The following is a 22,669-nucleotide window of genomic DNA, read 5'->3' as shown; positions in this document are numbered from 1 at the left end:
CCTTCAGCTGGCCCATCCATTCGGATCTCTGACTCTTCAATTTTTCAACTTCGGCTAGCAATGCCTTGTTGGTCTCCCGAGACTCCTCCAAAGACTTCTCTCGGTCAGCAAGAGCCTCCTTCACACCAGCCACGTCATTCACAGCCGCCTCCAAGTCCGCAGCAAGCTGAATCATCTCAGCCTTCAGAGTATTGTACGCAGATCCCATTTCGCAAGTCTTCTGCCAAATAGACACAAAGGGAGGATCAGACACATTCAACAAGGAAAAGAATCGACACATATGAAAAAACAATCAAAGTCCAAAATTCTTCAGACCCCTGCCGATGCAAGCAATCGACGGTGGTCTCGGGGACTACACCCAGTGGGTTCACTAAGAGTGACCCCACTGGTATGAATCTCGAACAGGTCGGCCCTGTCGAGCTCCATAGTAAACAAACAACATTATGAGATTACTATTACTCGGCCTGAGTAACACTACTCTCGGGGACTACACCCAGTGGGTGTACTCGGAGTGCCCCCACTCGTACCATTTAGGCAGATCAGCTCTGATCTGTTCAGATTACGGAAAATACATATAAAGACAACTGCCGGTGCAAGCACTCGGCAGAAGTCTCGGGGACTACACCCACTGGGTTCACTCGGAGTGAACCCACTGCAAAATCATCCTACTGTATCCGAGTATATCGCTGAAACTCCCAGTGGGCAACAAGAGGAAAGTAAACACTTACTAGCGCACTTACTCGGATATCGTCCCGGAGCTCCAAGCTTTTCTTGTACAAAGACGCGATGGAGTCATACGCTCCCTTGGCGTCACCCACCATCAGCTCCACCTGCACCATGGCGTCTTTGGCGGCCCCCACCTGGTCTTCCGGGAGGTGTCGGGCGTCGTATTGAATGGTTGACGGACCCGGCGCGACAGAAGACTCCCTGGGCATCCCGAGCTCCGCTCCAGTCGGTTCCGCCGTGAGGGGCACTGTCTCAGTTGGCGGCACCGTCTCAGTTGGCGGCACGTTCATGGTGGGAGCAGCAGTAGATGGGTCAACCTCAAGGACAGGCGCCAAAGCTGGCTCCGACCCCCTTTGGTCGTCGTCCTCCAGATGGATCACCTCCGAAGGAAGCCCGACTGAACAAAATGAAATTATAGAAAAAGGTCAAGATCAAGGACAGTACTCGCGAAACAATAATGCGGCTCTCACAGTCGTGACAACGTACCTTGCTGGGACGTGGTGGCGTTCTCCGTGTCCATGGGATCATCGTCCTGGCGCGGCAGAGAGGTGGCGGAGGTAGCAGCTCTGTTGAGTGAAATCCACTCGACGGATAAGCATGAGTTCAATCAGATACTGAAGGAAGATGGAAGAACAAGACACTTACGCTGAGGTGACTGGAACAACGATCCTCATCCGAGGCAAAGCTTTCCGAGGCTTAGGCCCACTAGGTTTGGCCACCTTGGACGGCTGGTCCATGGTCTCGGCAGCAGCGTCCCTGGTCCTCTTCACACTCCGAGCACTCGGAGCCACGGGAGGGGCTGGCGGAGCACTCGGGGCCGCTGGAGGAGCCGGCGGAGCAGCGGGTTCGTGACGACGCTTAGTTCGGTGCTCTTGTGGTGAAGGTGGCGAGCTCTGCTCCCCATCCCCCTCCTCCTCCTCTTCCGTCTCCTCCTCCTTCTCCCCACTGTCGGAGACGTACTCGGCGCTATCCACGCTTCCCTCCTGGCAGCCCTCCTCTTCCTCGGCTGGATTCCCGTTCGAGACGGCAGAATACCAGTTGGTCCACTCCTGCACAGAACACAGTCGGCAACGTCAGTCGGCGGGACAAGAAAAGCAATAAATCTAAGAAGATTAAAAGCACTCGACAAGATGTGCTCACCTCATTCGGAGGAGGATTGTCGGCGCGGAAGGGCTTCACCCGTTGGGCTCCTTCGGGGTTATCACACACGCATGTGATGCCGCAGACCCACGCTCTCACAGTCTCCCTGGTCACGCACTCTGGATGAGACCGAGTGGAATCTGAAGGCCCCGCGTAGTGCCACATGGCGTGGTGTCGGGCCTGCAGCAGCTGGATGCGCCGACCCAGAAAAGTCTCTAGCAGATCCGTGCCGGTGACTCCCTTGCGGACGACGGCTATCAGCGCGTCGACCAAAGGCTGGATCTGTATCCTTTCCCCCTTAGAGAGCGCAAGCTTCCTGGGAGGGCCCAAACGGTCTAGGCTAAAAGGTGGCAACCCACTCGAAGCATTCGGACAAGCAATGTCCTAGCAATGGAACCAGGTCGATTGCTAGTTCCTAAATGACTCGGACAACTGGAGGGGGGTAGCTACTCTTTGTTTTCTTGTGGAAGCCTAAACCCCCGCAGAGCTGGAGGAGATGGGTCTTATCGTCCGACTGGCTAAGCTTTTTGACGGTTTGGGATCTAGCGGAGAAGACGTACTTAAAGAGCCCCCAGTGAGGGGGACATCCAATAAAGCACTCGCAAAGGGTGACGAATGCAGCAAGGTGGGCTATTGCGTTCGGAGGAAAATGATGGAGTTGCGCCCCGAAGTAAGTCATGATACCTCGGAAGAAGGGGTGGGGGGGCAAGGAGAAGCCCCTGAACACATGGCTGAGCAGCAGAACGCGCTCCCCCTCCCTCGGCGCCGGCTCCGTCTCGCCTTCCGACAGCCTCCAGGACTTGTTGACGATCATGTCGTGCTCCACCAGCTCCAGCAAGTCGTCCTCCGTCACCGAGGAGGGGAGGAAATCCCCCTGGATCCAACCCGCCGGCAGCGCCCGCTGTCGCCGCTGAGTAGGGGCTGCCCCCTTTTTCTTCTTCTTTTGCGACTCGAGTTTGCTGGTCTGCCCCTTCGTCATGGCGAAGGCGACGGATCCGCGGAGGAGGAGGGGAAGGAGGAGGCTTGAGGCAAGCAGAGAGCTGCGGGAGGAGCGGGATTAATGCGAGGAAGATGAGCAGCGCAACAGGAAATCCCGCCGGAGAGGCTTAAATAAGCTTCGGACTGGGTCACTACCAGGTGGACCCGAAATCTTATCTCCCCAACCGGCCGCTGCGATGTTAGTGGAGAAGATAAAGGCACGGTAATCGAGGAGGCAAAACCTACTCGATGGCAATGTTGTCATCCCCGCTGAGCGCGCGGCAACCGAAATTTGAGGATCCCGGAAAATACGGTGTTGTCAGTTTGAACAGTCACGTCGAAAGAATCTGCGGAAGCACTCGGTCCCTGACGGTTCGTTTCACTGGCATATCCACTCGGATCACTGGTTGAAAGAATAAAATGGATCGAGGCAAACAACGCTAAAGTCACCTCCATACCAGTCGGTTCCATACTCCAGACATCACTTCATAGTTCCAACCCCGATCCATTCGGGGACTAATGATGGGGTTATAGTCCCAGGGTAGGGTCATAGGCCTGTCATATAGGTCCTACCCAAGGACTACCCTTCATAGAAGACAAGGCCCTTAGACAGTTCCGACTGAACTAATGACGCCTCCATCATCCAGTCGGCGACGAGCACTCGGAGCATATTTAACGTACCGACTGGAATCCACTCTGTACATCGTAACCTCCCAGGAGGGCAACGGTCATACGTTTTCATACACCATTATTAACATTTAAGGCTTACGTTACCAGTAACGTAGGCATTTATTCGCCACTATTCCACCCCTGTCCACCGGGCCATTATGAAGGGCAGCACACTCTATTTAAGCCGCCCTTCCCCAATGGTGCAGGGGTTGGCACTTGCTGTAATCCTATAGTCCACTCGACACTAAGCTCCCAAGAGCACTCAGACCTAGGGATTTTACCTCCACCGTAGAGGGGCATGAACTCATACATCCTCGCCGTAGCTAAGGCTCTGCCCATCCTTTCGTACCCTACACATATACTGCCAGACTTATACCCACGACATAAACCGTGTGAGAAATTTCTGTAGAAACAGAAAAACAAAAGTCTTAACTTAAATTTTTTGAAGATGTTCTAATTAATTTTCATTGGATTTAAAACCACTTAGGGAAACTCCGAGGTGGCGACCTAAACGGATGCGCGTTTTGTTCGTTTTTCGTCCATTTGGGTCGTCCGCCGGCCTAACCGTGTCCGTTTTTTAAAATGGGTCGGCACATGCGCCCAACGAGAAGCAAATGGGCAGCAGCACTGTAGTATTATAATAATAGAAGAGAGGTGAGTGGGAGTGGGTCAGCGAATTAAATAAGCAGGTAGAGGTGGGTGGGTGGTTGTGTGACAAATAGGCCAGACATGCCACATGCGGACAAAGAAAGGACGTGTGCGTCCGCATCGTGTCCGCGCCGACGAATTTAAGTCCCAAATTTGAGCCAGAAATGGGTGGGCGCGGACGCAAAACAGACGCGTTTTGGAAATGGGTTCACGCATTGGATCATTACTTTTGTCCGCACAGACCCAAACGGACGACGGCGGATGAAATGGGTCGCCCGATTGGGTTGCTCTTAGAGTGCACTAAGAGCATCTCTAGTGGATGGTGTATATGGAGGTGGACGGTAAATATACACGATGCAAACTGAAAAATGCTTCCCAGTGGAACGTGTATACGGGCGTGCAAGTTATACACGTCCATCCACGAGGCTACTCCTCATGGAAATAATCACGAGCCAGCCACGCTCGTGGAGCTCGCGTCGTCCCAACGTGGAATGCGGGCAGGCGGGGTGCGGGCGGGCTGCTGGCGGCGCTGTGCGGGGTGCGGGGCAGCGCTGCGGGCGGCAGGGTGCGGGGCAGCGGCGGGGTGCGGGGCGGTGCTGCGGGCGGCGCGGCGGCGCGGCGGGGTGCGGGTGAAAGTGCATGCTATGCCCCTAATCGTCTTTTGGTGTTAATCACAACACATACATAGGAAACGAATCCTATTTGTTGAGTGTATCTCAGGATGGCAAGTACTTTAGTAGATTGAGAATTATGTGCCAAAGGTTGTGTGAGAAGATTGGGGATTTATATTTCGAGAAGGCTCGGGATTAAGAAAAGATGATGTAGACTAGTCTTTTGAGTTTACTGATATTGAGTATAGGGATCCCGCACTATTAAGAGGGGATCACATGTTTTGCGATGAACTTTCTCATACCCCATCTTTACTTTCATACCCAATACCACATACTCTCCACTCTGTTCTTATATCAAAACAGGTCTATTGCCTCGGACATCCGGCTCCCTCCGGATGTCCGAGGGCCGGACGACCGGCAGGCTTCGGAAATCCGCAGCCCTTCACCAGAAGTTTGTGAGTCATATAACTCGGAAATCCGGCTCCCTCCGGACATTCGGGGGCGGACGTCCGGCCAAGCCCCGGAAATCCGGAACCCTGAACCAGTAGAAGTTGAGTTCTATAACTCGGAAATCCGGATCCCTCCGGACGTCCGAGGGCTGGACGTCCGACCCCCGTCGGAAATCCAGAACCTACCACCAGAAGAAGTTGAGTTGTATAACTTGGATTTCCGGTCCTCTCCGGACGTCCGGTCGCTGTTTAATTCAAAATAGTTCCAGTCGTGTCTACAGGCCATAGACGACCGACCCCTATCGGACGTCCGACCCCTCGCGGACGCCCGGACGTCCGGACCCTGTGTGACTTAAAGCACCTCCAACGGCTAGATTTCACTCCCCACTATATATACTCTTCTCCCACCTTGTTAAAGGGTGTTCAACACAGCTAGAATACACCCAAGAACACCTTTCCTCTCACTCACTCTTGTCTACACCAAATCCTAGATCCCAAGAGCATTTGTGAGTCCCTTTGAGTGTTGTTCCAATCAAAAGATAGATCGTCTCCCTCTCCTCCTTCCGAACAAAGTGATTTGTGATTTGAGCAAGTTTTGAGCAATCCCCGTGATATTGTTACTCTTGGAGGTTGGAGACTCCTAGGCGGTAGGAGTCTTCGGAGAGGAATCAAACCATTGTGATATCCCCCGGAAAGTTTGTGAAGGTTTGGAAGCCACCTCAAGGCTTACCACTAGTGGTTGAGAAACGCCTTCGTGGAGTTATCTCAAAGGGAGAATAGGGTGAGCCTTCGTGGCGTTGTTGTGCCTTCGTGGTAACATCCGCCCCTCTAACAGTGACGTAGCTTCCCTCCAAGGAAGTGAACATCGGGATACATCCTTGTCTCTCTTGGAGTTTCGGTTATTCCTAACCCTAACTCTCTACTTGTGTTAATCCTTATTACTTACTTGTATTTGATTATTATTTACCGCTTGTCTTACTTCACTCTAAATAGCTTACTCTTTCTCATAGCAATTATTAGGCTTACACTCATATTCCGCACTTTTGCCTAAAATTGCTAAGTAATTAGTAAAATTTGGATTTGTACCTATTCACCCCCCCCCCCCCCTCTAGGTCCATCTCGATCCTTTTCAATTGGTATCAGAGCCTCGTGCTCTATTTGTGTGGTTTAACCGCCCTAGAGCGAGATGGACGTGGATCCAGCTACGGTAGCTCCAGTGCAGAGGGACGGGACTTCCTCGGAAGTCAAGTCTTTCACCTCTGAGGACCTGGAACGGGCCCTTGCCAAGCAAAAAGAGGAGCATGATGCTTCTCTTGAGGCCATGGTCCAAATGAGACTAGCATCACTAACCACGGGGACAACCACGTCCCCGATGGCCTCAGGGCCCCACGTGCACGGTACTTCATTTGGCCAACCACCTCCGGAGAGGAACCAAACCAGTGTTCCATGGCTTTATGCTAGATCTCAAATTGAGAAACCTAAGTACAATCCTGGAGGAAAACCTCCCTTGCTTGATGAAAATTCCGATTTTGCTTTGTGGAGAGTTGGTATGCCGGATCATCTTTGGTACGCCAATGATGAGATGTTGGACATCCTCGAGCATGGGTACAATCCTGTAGATCCAAGGTGCCTCACGCCCAGAGAAACTTATGACAAGCATCACAATGACATTGCGATCATGTGCATAAGAAAAGGAATGAATGACAAGCAACGAAGACCATACATTCACATCACAAGTGCCAAGGAACTGTGGGATAGCATCATAAGGACCAAGACCGGTACCTCCACTCTTCGGCTTGCTCAATATGAAATTGCCAAGGGGCAATTACAGAATTTCTGTATGGAAAAGGGTGAATCTCCCAAGCAACTACTAGAACGGCTTATGACTCTCGCCGCAGACATTTAGTCATGTGACTGTGACAAGAGGCAAGATGGCTTCAATCTGACCAAGAGATTTCTTGTGGACAAGTTACTTTACGCTCTTGCTCCGTATCACCATCAAATGGTATGGGACATGAGGCAACATCATGGGTTCAAAGAAATGACTCCAGATGACATCATGTCCACCTTCCAATTATTTGAAGAGTCAAAGGCAAATGCAACAAAGCACCTAGCCATGCATGGCACTTCAACATCAAAGATCAATCTTGCTTTGAAAGCCAAGCATGAATGTGACGAAGAAGAAAGTGAAGAAGAAGAAGAGGGTGATGATGACAGCGAAGATGGTGATGATGTTGACTCTGATGAAAGCCCATCTTATGAGGACATTGCTCTCTTTGTAAAGAAGTTCAGTGCAGGAAAGTTCAAGGGAAGATTCCCAAAGAAGAAGGTAAGGAAATGCTATAACTGTGAGGAAACCAACCACTTCTCCAATGACTGCCCTTATGAGAAGAGAGAAGACATACCAAGGTTTCCAAAGACCTTTGTAAAGAAGAAGTTGCCAAACCCTATGAACTCCAAGTTCAAGAGGACAGATGGAAGAGCAATGGTTGCACAAGAAGAATCAGATCCAGAAGATGTTGGTGGAGTTGCCGGAGTAGCTCAGGATACACAAAGCACCTTGAGGCTAGTCAACAAAAGTGGTGATGTTGTTCACTACAACTATATGAAGGACTACAAGGGCAACGCTCACAAGTGTTTGATGGCAAAGACTGCCATGGGAGATGAGGAAGACCAAAGCTCCCATGATAAGGTTAAGGTAACTCCATAGTTAAACTCTTTTAGTCTAGGTTCTACTCCTTCTGATGAGTATCTTGATGCGGAAGATCACTATGAGGATAATGACTAAGATCATCCCATGTTTGCTAAAATAAACAAACTTATGTGCTATCTTAAAGGAGAGAAGCTAACTATGTTTCGCATTCTTATGGAAATGGTGAGTAAGCACACCAATACCATCAAGGAACTCGAAACCCTCGTCACTGAGAAGAAGGAAAGAAATGAACTCCTTGAGCAGAAAGTCCTATATGAGGAAGCACAAAATGATGCACTATGTTCAAAAGTAGGTGAAAACCTTGATAAACATGCTAATGATCTTGCCTCCTTGAAAAATGTTGAATCTGTGTGCAAAGAATTACTAAATGATAAAGACCGACTTGTGAACTCTCATGCTTCCCTATCTAAGGACTATGAGCGTCTATCCTTGTCTCTCAAAGACAAGGAAGAGAAACTCACTGTTCTTAAAAAGAGCTTTGAGGCACTTAAAGTCACTTATCTTGACACTCTAGCTAAGGCCTACTCCTCACCTATTACCAATGTTGATACCTGTACTACTAACTCTAGTAGTGAACTGACATCTATCCTTGAGGAAAACTGTTCGTTAAAGGCACAGCTAGACAGAGGTCTCATGACATGTGCACAAGGACAAAAGACTCTCAATGAGATCTTAAGTCGACACAATGGAGGTTTCGCCAAGGAAGGGCTTGGGTTCAACCCAAGCACTGCGAAGAAAAGTGCATCTCCTCTCAAGTGTACCACTCCGCTTAAGGAAATATTTGTACGAGAGGGACACACGGAGAAAGGTAAGGTTGTGAGTGGATCGGCCACTAGGGGTTCGTCTACTCACAACAAGACAGCCGAATTCATGCCTCCATCCTATGTACTACGCAAATCAAAGGAAGGAGAGGTCTATGCTAAATTCGTTGGTCCCCGTAATGCATTTCGATTCTATGCTATTTGGGTCCCTAAGACTCTTGTAACTAATGTGAAAGGCCCCATGACAAAATGGGTACCTCAAACCAAGTCTTAATTCGTTACAGGCTGTTTTCTCCGGAGGAGCCAAATGGGTGATCGACAGTGGATGCACCAATCATATGACCGGAGATAGTAACTTGCTCTATGACTTCATGCAAGCCATTCGACCATACATGAGCATTGTATTTGGTGGAGGGTCAAAAGGGCGGGTAATTGGGTTTGGCAAGGTGGCAATCACTAATGACATGTCTATTGCAAATGTCATGCTTGTCCAATCTCTTCAATATCATTTACTTTTAGTTCGCCAATTGGCTTCCGTCGGTTATGACACATTATTTGGACTAACGGATGTGAAAGTCTTTAAGAGAGATATTCTTGAAGTGGCCTTTGCTGGAGAGTTGGATGGCAACCTTTACACGGTTGATTTCTCGAAAGAGAGCACCTTCCATACAACTTGTCTAATGGCCAAGGCCGACATGGGATGGCTGTGGCATCGCCGGCTCGCCCATGTTGGCATGAAAACTCTTCAAAATCTCTTAAACGGTAATCACATCCTTGGACTAACAAATGTATCTTTTAAGAAAGATCGTGTGTGCAGTGCATGCATAGCTGGGAAACAACATCAGTCAAGACATCCACCCAAGAACATTGTATCCACTTCGAGGCCGTTAGAGCTCCTTCATGTGGATCTTTTTGGGCCTCCTTCATGGGCAAGTCTTGGAGGGAAAAAGTATGGCCTAGTCATTGTTGATGATTACTCAAGATATACATGGGTGTTATTTCTCAAGTCCAAGGACGAGACGAAGATCACTTTCATTGACTTTGCCAAAGAAGCCGAGTGGAAGTTTGACAAGGACATCAAGGCAGTAAGAAGTGATAATGGCTCTGAGTTCAAGAACTACACCCTAGAAGAATTTCTTAGTGATGAGGGAATTGAACATCAGTACTCCGGAGCTTACACCCCTCAACAAAATGGTGTGGCAGAGAGGAAGAACCGGACACTTGTGGAAATGGCAAGGTCCATGTTAGACGAATACAAGTCACCACATAGTTTTTGGGCTGAGGCCGTCAACACAGCATGTCATGCATCAAACCGGCTCTTCCTCCGATCAATATTGGAGAAGACTCCATATTAGCTCCTAACTGGGAACAAGCCCAATGTTAAGTACGTTCGCATGTTTGGATGCAAATGTTTCATCCTCAACAAACGGGAACGGTTAGGAAAATTTCAATCCAAAACAACTGAAGGGATTTTTGTTGGCTATGGGTCAAACTCTCACGCCTAAAGAGTCTACAACAAATCCACTGGATGTGTTATAGAAACCTGTGACGTGACGTTTGATGAATTTAACCGCTCCCATGGGGAGCAAGTTGATCTAGATGATGCAGGTGAAGAAGACTCCCCACAAGATATCTTAAACATGGGTGTAGGTGCACTTCTTCCCATGGAACAAAGACCCCATGATGATGATGAAGATGATGAGAGTACCTCTCATCCCCAAGACAGTTCACTACCCATACCTCCAAAAGATATTAGCACACACATCATGCCAGTTGTTGAGGATCAAGTGGGAGAACATGTCTCTCACCCTGATGACACTCAAGAACAAGTTGATCTTCAAGAGGTAGACCAAAGTATGGGTATGTTTGATGATGAACCTCAACAGGTGCAACACGAAGAGGAATATCTTCCGCCGCACATAAATGATCCATATGTTGAGGACGTTGATGATGGAAATGAAGTCAAACCTCGTGAAACCTTGACCTCCATCATTCCACGTGTGGCCAGTCGTGTTGATATTGGTCAAATCCTCACAGGCGTGTCGGAAGGTAGAGTGACTCGTAAACAATTAACAAACTTTTGTGCTCACTTTTCGTTTGTCTCTAGTACCGTGCCACACAGGGTTCAGGATGCGATGTGTGACAATGACTGGCTACTTGCTATGCAAGAGGAGCTAAACAGTTTTACACGCAACGAAGTATGGTCATTGGTAGAACGACCAACGGAGGAACATAATGTCATTGGAACTAAATGGATTTTCAAGAACAAGGAAGATGAGAACGGGACTGTCCTACGGAACAAGGCAAGGTTAGTAGCACAGGGGTACTCCCAAGTTGAAGGTTTGGACTTTGGTGAAACTTTCGCCCCTGTTGCTCGTCTTGAGTCCATTCGCTTTTTATTGGCCTATGCTGCTTTCAATGGTTTTACTTTGCATCAAATGGATGTGAAAAGTGCTTTTCTTAACGGTCCTCTACAAGAAGAGGTATATGTATCACAACCACCTGGGTTTGTTGACCCTCATCACAAAGACCATGTATATAAACTTCACAAGGCTCTGTATGGTCTTAAACAAGCACCCCGTGCTTGGTACGATCATCTTAAGAAGTTCCTACTCGATGATGGCTTTGTGGTGGGGGTGATCGATCCCACTCTTTTTACTAAGAGGGAAAATGGTGATTTGATCTTATGCCAAATCTATGTAGATGACATCATTTTTGGTTCTCCTAACATCCATTTGTGCAAGAAGTTTGCGGCCTCCATGACCAAGACCTTTGAGATGTCACTCAACACGGACTTGAAGTTCTTTCTTGGTTTTCAAATACAACAATTTCAAGAAGGGATTTTCTTGTCTCAAACTAAGTACCTAGGACATTCTTGAAAAATTTGATATGACAAATGCTAAACCAATGAAGACACCCATGGCCACCGATGTAGTTCTAAATCAAGACACAAACGGTATTCCTTTTGACCCATCTACTTACCGCTCCATGATTGGTTCGCTGCTTTATCTTTGCGCATCTAGACCGGACATCATGTTAAGTGTAGGTATATGTGCTAGATTTCAAGCTTCCCCTAGGAAAAGCCATCACACGGCGGTTAAGCATATTCTTAGATACCTTGTTCACACCCCAAAGTTAGGCTTATGGTACCCTAAGGATGCAAAGTTTGATCTTATTGGGTATTCCGATGCGGATTGGGCCGGTGATAAAGTGGGACGGAAATCCACTTCCGGTGCATGTCGGTTTCTGGATGCTCCTTGGTAAGTTGGTCCTCGAAGAAGCAGAACTCTGTTTCTCTCTCCACGGCCGAGGCCGAATATACTGCAGCCACAAGCTGTGCAACCCAACTGCTATGGATGAGGCAAACACTAAAGGATTATGGTATCACGTATCGACACGTTCCTCTTCTCTGTGATAATGAAAGTGCCATAAAGATCTCCGAGAACCCCATTGATGAGCCTCGTACAAAACATATTGATATTAGGTATCATTTCTTGAGAGACCATGTGCAAAAGGGTGACATTGATATTACCCATGTGGGTACGGACATGCAGTTAGCCGACATTTTCACCAAGCCACTTAGCGTAGCTAGGTTCTGTCAACTTAGGCGTGAACTTGGTATCTTGGAGCTTGACAACATGTCTTGAAACCTTGCACACGTACACACACTCACATTATGTCTGTGTCTTGATGTGGGCATGCATTTAGGGGGAGTGAGTCTTAATTTTCTGTTTTTAAGCTTACAAAGTACGCATAAATCATTCCATACATGTAATGCTTGTAGGAAACTATGTTCGTATTTTTTTGTGTGCGAAACCATGCAAGTCATCATCTCATCATCAAAACAAAACAAAAATCTAGAATCAGTCTCTCCCTCCTCCTCCTTCTCGGATGTCCGACAGGTCTCGGACGTCCGGCGGCAAAATCCCTTCCGGTCGTCCGACCAGTGTCGGTCGTCCGACGCCACAATCACCTCCGGACGTCCGACGCCTGTCGGACGTCCGACACCTGGGCCTATATATATAGCTGGGCGCGGGGGCTAGGCTCTTGCCCTAACCCTGTGCACCCCCTTTCCCTACCACAACCGCCGCCGCCAGCTCGAGGAGCTCCTGCCTGCACCTCCAAACTCAAGATCGGGCCGATCTCCTCCGCGGATCCTCCACTCCTTCCTCCGTATTCTTCAAAGGATCTGTCCTCAGGTCGCTCCTCTATCTCCTTTTGCGATTGTTTTGATTCTCTCTCTCTCTCTCTCATGTATCTCCATGTCCTTTCCTCATTTGGGGATCTTTCTTCATCAGCGTAGGTGTTTGTGCTCCATGGGCAAGACCAAGCACACCGCTCGGAAGACCGTTGCTGGCTCATCCTCTCGTGCCCCTATTAACACGGGGTCGGACTCGGATGAGCCACTTCGTCCCTTCAAACGGACTGCCCGGCATTCTCCGGCCCGGCGTTCTCCGTCTCCACAACTGCCCTCGTCGTCTAATGGAGATGACCCCGACTTCGAGGAGGAGCTTGCCGCCGAGGACCTTCCTGTCAAGCACGTCGATCGAAGCTCCAAGCCAAAGCCCGGGACTCGCAAGGCGTTCTACATGCCACAACCTCCTCCTGCCCAGCCCGCAGGTGAAGCTCGCCACATCTCACTAGAACCTCCTGCCACGTTAGTTCGTGCTATCACGAACTTCACTAGACTTGGCGCAGCTTCATATCTTACTTTCCGCCGCGACATTGATCAATACGCTGTCGTACGTGACTCTACTGACTCACGTTTCCGCACAAATGTCCAGGCGGACATTTTTACCACATTCATAGTTCCTAAGGGGTTATCTATTCATCACTCTATTGATGTTGAGCATATTCGCATGCACCCGGCGAAATATCCGGGTGCCATTGAGCTTATTGAGGCATCGGGGCTTGCCGCCCCGTTTGCCTTACATTGCGACTTTAATGCTGTTGCCATTCACCAGTTATATGCCACATGCCATTTTGGACCAGACCACACTGTCAGCTGGATCACCTCTGACGTTTGCTTCACAGCTTCTTATGATACATTTGTTGCCGCACTGGGTTTCCCTAATTCCGGTTTCAAAATACATAGGGATGATCCTAACCATGCGCCTAAGTCTATTGACGCGTGTGGGCATCTTCTCAAGCCACTACGTTAGCTTGATGCGAATGAACGCATGAAGGACCTTAACCAGGTATCCATCTGGCGGTCACCTTATTTCATCATTTTTCAGTGTCTCATCCGCACCATCTATCCCAAGATGGGCGATAAGGGTTCTTGTAGTGGCTATTGTATCGACATCATGTCTCACTTGTTCGAGCACCCCAAGGGCAAAATCAATGTGCCTCATTTTCTATGGCATGAGATTCGGCTTGCTAGCTTTCAGTACAAGCGAGCCTTTCCTCACGCCCCTTTCATCCAGGCTCTTATTAATCATGTTGCTGATTTCTGTGTGGCTGTCACTCACACACATCGCAAGTGGGTCATTCCCGCTCACATGGCGGATGACTATGCTCCCAAGAAAGCCCCCTCATCCTCCACATCCACTCGCCGCACTGCTGCACGGGCCACCACCCCCTCATCTAGCTCCACTCCTCTCGGTCGCATTGCCAAATTCCTTGGCAAGGCACATTCTGCTTTGATGAAGGTCGTTTCTTTCCCATGATGTGGTTTCTCGCTTAGTCTCCTCCAAGAATGCCCTCAAGGCTCGTCTAAGAGCCTCGGGCGCTCTTGATGTGAGTGATGATGAGGCCCCTCCTGCTGCTCCTCCTACTGATTTTGGCTTCCCTTCTGGTCCTGAGTGGTCTGATTTCCTTGACGAGGCTGGTGGCAGTGGCTTGGCTGATGATGCTGATGATGATGGTGATGAGCTCTGAGCGTGATTGGTACTGTTGATGGCTCCCTTTTTGGTACTTGGTGCCAAAGGGGGAGTAATGTATCGTAGTTTTTAGTCTTTGGAGATTTAATGTAATGGATAAACTCATGTATGGCTACTTATGAATGGTTGTGATTTGCTATGGATTCCTATGATATCATCATAGACTATTATGTCTTGCTCCACTACTTCTATGATGATCTATTATCTTTACATGTTGATCCATTGGAGCTTCGATTTTTTATTATCGTGCATATACTAAGGGGGAGCTCCGTACTAAATATCTCCTAGACTATAATGTATGTTAAATCCTTTTGAGACCTATGTATATGTTGTCATCAACTACCAAAAAGGGGGAGATTGAAAGTGCATTCTATGCCCCTAATCGTCTTTTGGTGTTAATGACAACACATACATAGGAAACTAATCCAATTTGTTGAGTGTATCTCAGGATGGCAAGTAATTTAGTAGATTGAGAATTATGTACCAAAGGTTGTCTGAGAAGATTGGGGATTTATATTTTGAGAAGGCTCGGGATTAAGAAAAGATGATGTAGACTAGCCTTTTGAGTTTACTGATATTGAGTATAGGGATCCCGCACTATTAAGAGGGGATCACAGGTTTTGCGATGAACTTGCTCATACCACATCTTTACTTTCATACCCAATACCACATACTCTCCACTCTGTTCTTATATCAAAATAGGTCTATTGCCTCGGACATCCGGCTCCCTCCGGATGTCCGAGGGCCGGACGACCGGCAGGCTTCGGAAATCCGCAGCCCTTCACCAAAAGTTTGTGAGTCATATAACTCGGAAATCCGGCTCCCTCCGGACATCCGAGGGCCGGACGTCCGGCCAAGCCCCGGAAAGCCGGAACCCTGAACCAGTAGAAGTTGAGTTCTATAACTTGGAAATCCGGATCCCTCCGGACATCCGAGGGCCGGACGTCCGACTCCCATCGGAAATTCGGAACCTACCACCAGAAGAAGTTGAGTTGTATAACTCGGATTTCCGGTCCACTCCGGACGTCCGGTCGCTATTTAATTCAAAATAGTTCCAGTCGTGTCTACAGGCCTCGGACGACCGACCCCTGTCGGACGTCCGACCCCTCGTGGACGCCCGGACTTCTGGCAACTGTCGGACGTCCGGACCTTGTGTGACTTAAAGCACCTCCAACGGTTGGATTTCACTCCTCACTATATATAATCTTGTCCCACCTCGTGAAAGGGTGTTCAACACAGCTAGAATACACCCAAGAACACCTTTCCTCTCACTCACTCTTGTCTACACCAAATCCTAGATCCCAAGAGCATTTGTGAGTCCCTTTGAGTGTTGTTCCAATCAAAAGATAGATCGTCTCCCTCTCCTCCTTCCCACCAAAGTGATTTGTGATTTAAGCAAGTTTTGAGCAATCCCCGTGATGTTGTTACTCTTGGAGGTTGGAGACTCCTAGGCGGTAGGAGTCTTCGGAGAGGAATCAAACCATTGTGATATCCCCCGGAAAGTTTGTGAAGGTTTGGAAGCCACCTCAAGGCTTACCACTAGTGGTTGAGAAACGCCTTCGTGGAGTTATCTCAAAGGGAGAATAGGGTGAGCCTTCGTGGTGTTGGTGTGCCTTCGTGGTAACATCCGCTCCTCTAACGGTGACGTAGCTTCCCTCCAAGGAAGTGAACATCGGGATACATCCTTGTCTCTCTTGGAGTTTCGGTTATTCCTAACCCTAACTCTCTACTTGTGTTAATCCTTATTACTTACTTGTATTTGATTATTGTTTACCGCTTGTCTTACTCCACTCTAAATAGCTTACTCTTTGTCATAGCAATTATTAGGCTTACACTCATATTCCGCACTTTTGCCTAAAATTGCTAAGTAATTAGTAAAATTTGGATTTGTACCTATTCACCCCCCCCCCTCTAGGTCCATCTCGGTCCTTTTCAGCGGGGCGGCGCTGCGGGCGGCGGGGCGGCGCTGCGGGGTGCGCGGCGGCGGGGTGCACGTTTTCTCCGGCCGCCGCTCCAGATCTGGCGACGGCAGGGGCAGGGCGGCGGCCTGGCAGAGGAGGACCGGCAGCCTGGGCAGAGGAGGGGCCGGCGGCCTGGGCAGAGGATCCCGTGCCCGCATCGCCAGCGCTCGAGCTCCTGATTCTCCCTGCTCCTGATGCTCCCTGCTCCACCCGCTCGAGCTCGGCCTGCTGCAGGGCTTCGGCTCCGGGTACTCGCCGGAGACGAGGTTGGGGCCGTCGCTGTGGTGGCCCACCGGTCACCCTAGCGATGGGAATGGAACGAGGGAGGCACCCTCGAGTCCATGGACATCTTGGATGCCACGGGGAAGGCTGCCGGCGACGAGGGACACGGCTGCAATTCGGCGAAGCTCCCTTGTTTCTTGTTCTCTGAACCTGTGTGCACTACTGAATCTCTTATCTTGGAGAGGGGGAAAGAATAAGGGGAATATACACGTTCCACTGAAAAACTAGGACGTGTATAATTTAACATTGTGTATATGGACGTGTATATGAAAATATACACGTTCAAATATACACCATCCACTAGAGATGCTCTAATGCATTCTGCTTGGTAGGAAAAACTCTCATGGCCAGATCAGACGGACAATAATGGGCAAGGTAACAAATCCAACGAGTAGAAGTCCGGAATAAGTTTAATGATGTGTAAGCGCGTATGCACGTCAAAATAAACATTTAATGATGTGTACTGTAGTAGGGTTTGTCTAAGATACGTCTACGTACTGGTAATAGTGAATGAAAGATGCGAGTAGCGCTCCACCGTGGTTGTGAGAAGAAGTAGGCCGAGATGATACCGTTGCAATGGCCCATCAGCTTTGAGCCGAGATCTCCCGCGTCCTTTTCCATCTCGCCTACCGCGGTTGCTTCAGCGTGGAGGTACCAACCAGCTGGCGGCAGGTCGGCCAGCGGACGTGTGCAAGAGCAACGACGCAACACCACCAGGAGATTAACTCTGATATCGGTGCAAACACAGGAACACGTGAGATGTATGTGTATCTCGACCGATCACTAGCAGAGAGGTGGGGCTGAGCCATCACCCGCAGATCAATTCAATGGAGTTCTTGTTACGTAACCCAACCGACGGTGTGACATGCCATCTCGCTCGTTGTTGATGCTGCTTCTTCTTCTTCTTCTTACTAGTGCTACTGTATTACTAGTATTCTTCACCAATGCCTGGCCTTTAATTGCCTACCACTTCCTCCGATTCCGAAGGCGATCAGGTCGATCCATCACTCGTGCTGGCTAGTAGCTACTCTTTGCTGCGAGCTGTTCTTGCAATAGCATTAGCAGGGGAGGGGAGTGCAGTGCAGGGATGGAGGAGCTCCGCAGCTCTATGCTTGTGGCTTTGATCCTCGCGGTCATGTGCTCCGTCGCAGTTGCCTACGATCCCCTCGACCCCACAGGCAACATTACAATCAAATGGGATGTCCAGTCATGGACGCCCGACGGATACGTCGCCATGGTGACGATGAACAACTATCAGCAGTACCGCCAGATCATGTCGCCTGGATGGACGCTGGGGTGGTCGTGGGCCAAGAAGGAGGTGATCTGGTCCATCGTGGGAGCGCAGGCGACGGAGCAGGGCGACTGCTCCAAGTTCAAGGGCGGCATCCCGCACTGTTGCAAGCACACGCCCTCCGTCGTCGACCTCCTCCCCGGCGTGCCCTACAACCAGCAGATCGCCAACTGCTGCCGTGGCGGCGTCGTCTCCGCCTACGGCCAGGACCCCGCCGGCTCGCTCTCGGCGTTCCAGGTCTCGGTGGGGCTCGCCGGGACCACCAACAAGACCGTAAAGCTTCCGAAGAACTTCACGCTCATGGGCCCCGGGCTCGGCTACACCTGTGGCCCCGCCACAATCGTCCCCTCCACCGTCTACTGGAGCGCCGACCACCGGCGCAAGACTCAGGCGCTGATGACATGGACGGTGACCTGCACCTACTCGCAGCAGCTGGCGTCCAGGTACCCGACCTGCTGCGTCTCCTTCTCCTCCTTCTACAACAGCACCATCGTGCCGTGCGCCAAGTGCGCGTGCGGCTGCGGCGCCCACAAGAGCATGGGTGGGCGTGGCGGCAAGAGCCACAGCGACGGGTGCATCATGGGCGACTCCAAGCGGGCGCTGACACCTGGGGTGAACACGCCCAAGAAGGACGGAGCGCAGCTGCTGCAGTGCACCAACCACATGTGCCCCATCCGGGTGCACTGGCACGTCAAGCTCAACTACAAGGACTACTGGCGCGCCAAGATCGCCGTCACCAACTTCAACTACCGCATGAACTACACGCAGTGGACGCTCGTCGCCCAGCATCCTAACCTCAACAACGTCACCGAGGTCTTCAGCTTCCAGTACAAACCCCTCCTCCCCTACGGAAACATCAACGACACCGGCATGTTCTACGGCCTCAAGCTGTACAACGACCTGCTCATGGAGGCCGGCCCCTTCGGCAACGTGCAGTCAGAGGTGCTCATGCGCAAGGACGACACAACCTTCACCTTCAGCCAGGGATGGGCGTTCCCGCGCAAGATCTACTTCAACGGCGATGAGTGCAAGATGCCGCCGCCGGATTCCTACCCTTACCTGCCCAACGCCGCACCGCTCGTGACACCGCGTTCCGTGATCACCGCTGCCTCGGCCTGCTTGCTCGTGCTCCTCCTCCTGGTGGCATGATCTATCCAGGATCTTTTACTCACATGCATCTTGATAATTTCCCAACTTTTTGAAGAAAAAAAATACAGGTTAGGGTATTAGGTAGAGGCATTTTGGTTGTCAACGTGTACGAAACTTAGTAGCAGAGTGGTCCGTGCGGATGCGCGAGCAACATATCTTGTTTAGTGTGTGTGTGGTTGTCATGTCAAGATTAAATAATCTCATACTAGTGTTCGTCTCTTCGCCGCATGTCAAATGACTCAAATGCCTGTCTTTTTTTACTTAGACTACTCACAATAAAAAGTAATATAGAATAGTAACATACATATGTTACTAGCCTAAGTTACTACCTCAATAATAGATAGTAATATAGAAATAGTAACATTGAATCTTTCATTTATTAGCTTATAGACTCACCTTGCCCTGATGAGCGTTATGTTACTCACAGTATGAGTAACTAGCTGGCCACAGTAGGAGTAACTTAGGTACGATCATGTATTTGGAACTAGCAAACATGTTGATGTGAGAGACAATTAAGAAAGAGAGAGGGGGTTAGAGTAACATACACTAGTAGAAAACATATCTTTTGTTTGACCCTTTAGTTACAGTTTGGTTTTGAACCGGCTAGGAGCCGTCGGGGGGGGGGGGGGGGGGGGGCACCGGCATCATTAGTTCCGGTTTGTATCACAAACCGGGACTATATGTGGACCTTTAGTTCCGGTGCATGATGCAAACTGGGACTAAATCTTTTCCTATATAAACCACTTCATCCAGACCGAGCTCATTGCTCTGTTTTCTCCACTCTCTCCTCTGTTCTTCCCTTGCTCGAGCTCACCGTCCAATTTTTGCCAAGATTTGTCAAGATTTGAGGCACCCCATCTCTCCAAGTGTTCACAAAGGTTAGCAACTTTGTCCTTTCATCTCTCATTGCTAGATCGGCTCGTACAATGCTCTATAAGTATAGTGATTTGTGGGTTTTAGTTTGAGAGTAATTATGTTGTAGTTTATTTGATTTATATGCAATCTGAGCTCAAATTAACTTCTTAGTTTGCATATGTTTAGGTGTGGTTTACTTAGTACCTTCCTGTCTCCGTCCTAACCACCGTCGATTGCCTCCACCGTCTCGTCGTCGGCTCCACCTTGGTGATCCTCTTGTTCTTATCCTTTTTATTCCAAAAAAATCTTATTTTTGTATGATTTAGATAGTTTTCTTACCTGTATTATATTGTTATACGTAGTGTCATGGTCTTGATATCCATCCCCATCGGCCCTCGTCCGGATTATGATTCAGGTGTGGTATATTCTCTTTCATAACTATTTTTTTGCATTTCTCGTTTATATGACAATTATGCCCATCAAGTTGACATAGATATTTTTATCGAGGAGGTGTGTGAAGCGGAAATTGCATCTGACCCTCTTGTCGAGAAGTTAAATTTAGTTGAAAAACAAAATGAGTATTTGAAAGAAAAATTGAAAGGAATTGAAGAAGAGAAGATGAAATTGGAGTTGTATGTTGCCGACGTCGTCGATGATCACACGATCAAGACGGATGCAATGTGCTTGAAGATTAGAAGGATTAGAAACTATGCCCTTAATAAAGAGGCTTGGTATCACTATGTTGTTGGATCAATTGTTACCTTAGTTGTGATCTTGATCACATTTGTTGTTGCATTTAAATGCTTTAGCTAGAAACTCTTGCATGTTGTTTTATGAGAGTAAGTGTGTATGAACCTTATGTGTGAAATTGTATTAATTTGGTCTTTCGGTCTTGTGTAATGAAGATGAACCGACAATGGATGTACGAAGACCGACGCTCTCCCTAGTTCATTAATGGCTTGCAGAGTTTTCTGCGTACGATTGAGGCAAACCAGCGGGATGGTTTTATGTGTTGTCCATGTGTTGTCTGTAAGAATGATAAAACTTACTCTAAGTCAAAATTCATTCACGTCCACCTGTTTACGTCCGATTTGATGTCCACCTATAACTGTTGGACCAAGCACGGAGAAATACGGGTTCTAATGAAAGAGAATGAAGAAGAAAAGGATGATGACGTCTATCCTTTGTTCCCTGAATACGATGGTACTACAATGGGGGAAGAAGCTAAAGTAGAGGCACCAGACGAGCCCGCTGATGATCCTGGTTGGGCCATTGCTGATGCAAAGAGACACTGCGCAAGTGAAAAGGATAAGCTGAAGTTGCAGCGCATGTTAGAGGATCACAAGAAATTATTGTACCCAAATTGCAAAGATGACAAGAAGAAGCTAGGTACCACACTAGAATTCCTCCAATGGAAGGCAGAGAATGGTGTATCTGACAAGGGTTTTGAAAAGTTACAGAAATTGTTAAAGAAGATGCTTCCAATGGAGAACGAATTGCCCGATAGTATGTACGAAGCAAAGAAGACTATCTGCCCGCTAGGATTAGAGGTGCAGAAGATACATGCATGCCCTAATGACTACATCCTGTACCGCGTGAGGAGTACGAGAATTTGAATGCATCCCGGTATGCGACGTCGAGCGCTATAAGATCGGCCGCGATGACCCTGGTGACGATGTTGTGGTCCAACGCCCCAGGAAGAGGATTACTGCCAAGGTGATGTGCTATGCTCCTATAATACCACGGTTCAACCGTTTGTTCCAAAACAAAGAGCATGCCAAGTTGATGCGATGGCACAAAGATGAGCGTAAGAAAAACAGGAAGTTGAGAGTACCCGCAGGTGGGACGCAGTGGAAGAAAATCGAGAAAGAGTGGCCGTACTTTGCCCATGACCCAAGGAACTGTTGGTTTGGTTTAAGTGCAGATGGCATTGATCCTTTTGGGGCGCAGAGCAGCAATCATAGCACCTGGCCCAAGACCCTATGTATCTATAACCTTCTTCCTTGGTTGTGCATGAAGCGGAAGTTCGTTATGATGCCAGTGCTCATCCAAGGCCCCAACCAACCCGGCAATTACATTGATGTGTACCTGAGGCCATTAGTTGAAGAACTTTTACAACTGTGTGATATCAAAGGTGTACGTGTGTGGGATGAGCACAAACAAGAGGAATTTGACCTATGAGTGTTGTTGTTTGTAACCATCAATGATTGGCCTTCTCTTAGCAACCTTTTTGGACAGACAAACAAGGGATACTGTAACGACCAAATCACGAAGGATTTGAGTCTCTGTGCTTTCTTGTGCTAGTCCCTGGATCGACTCACTAGCACACACAGTATAGATGAATACCAGAATAGCAAGTGCATCATTTATTACAACGTATGATCCAGAATTTATAAAGTATAACAATCTGCATAGCACTTAGATACCTTTATTCTATCAAATAGCGGAAAAGTAGCAGAATAATAACGATGAGTCCCATCATAGCCCACTGGCGAAAATGTTGAGTGAAGACTCGCGACCCTACTGTATCCCACTGATCATCTGTATATCTAGC

At 48.8% G+C, this 22,669-nt stretch overlaps 1 protein-coding gene and 1 long non-coding RNA gene across 2 annotated transcripts; both read left to right on the top strand.

The window, feature by feature from the left end:
• The first annotated feature begins 17,701 nt into the window (after positions 1-17,701).
• Positions 17,702-19,488, top strand: LOC123398393 (COBRA-like protein 5). Its single transcript, XM_045092869.1, has one exon. It carries the CDS (start codon positions 17,908-17,910, stop codon positions 19,258-19,260), a length of 1,353 nt encoding a protein of 450 aa, XP_044948804.1. The 5' UTR covers positions 17,702-17,907; the 3' UTR covers positions 19,261-19,488.
• A 417-nt stretch (positions 19,489-19,905) lies between these two features.
• On the top strand, positions 19,906-20,859 carry LOC123399445. The gene is made up of 3 exons (XR_006610372.1): positions 19,906-20,138; positions 20,302-20,382; positions 20,478-20,859. It is a non-coding gene; the product is annotated as an uncharacterized LOC123399445 (long non-coding RNA).
• The last annotated feature ends 1,810 nt before the right edge of the window (positions 20,860-22,669 follow it).

Source organism: Hordeum vulgare, chromosome 5H (assembly GCF_904849725.1).
Source record: "Hordeum vulgare subsp. vulgare chromosome 5H, MorexV3_pseudomolecules_assembly, whole genome shotgun sequence".
Classification (NCBI taxonomy): domain Eukaryota; kingdom Viridiplantae; phylum Streptophyta; class Magnoliopsida; order Poales; family Poaceae; genus Hordeum; species Hordeum vulgare.
Note: the sequence above shows the minus strand (reverse complement) of the source record. Positions and strands in the feature narration are given on the sequence as shown.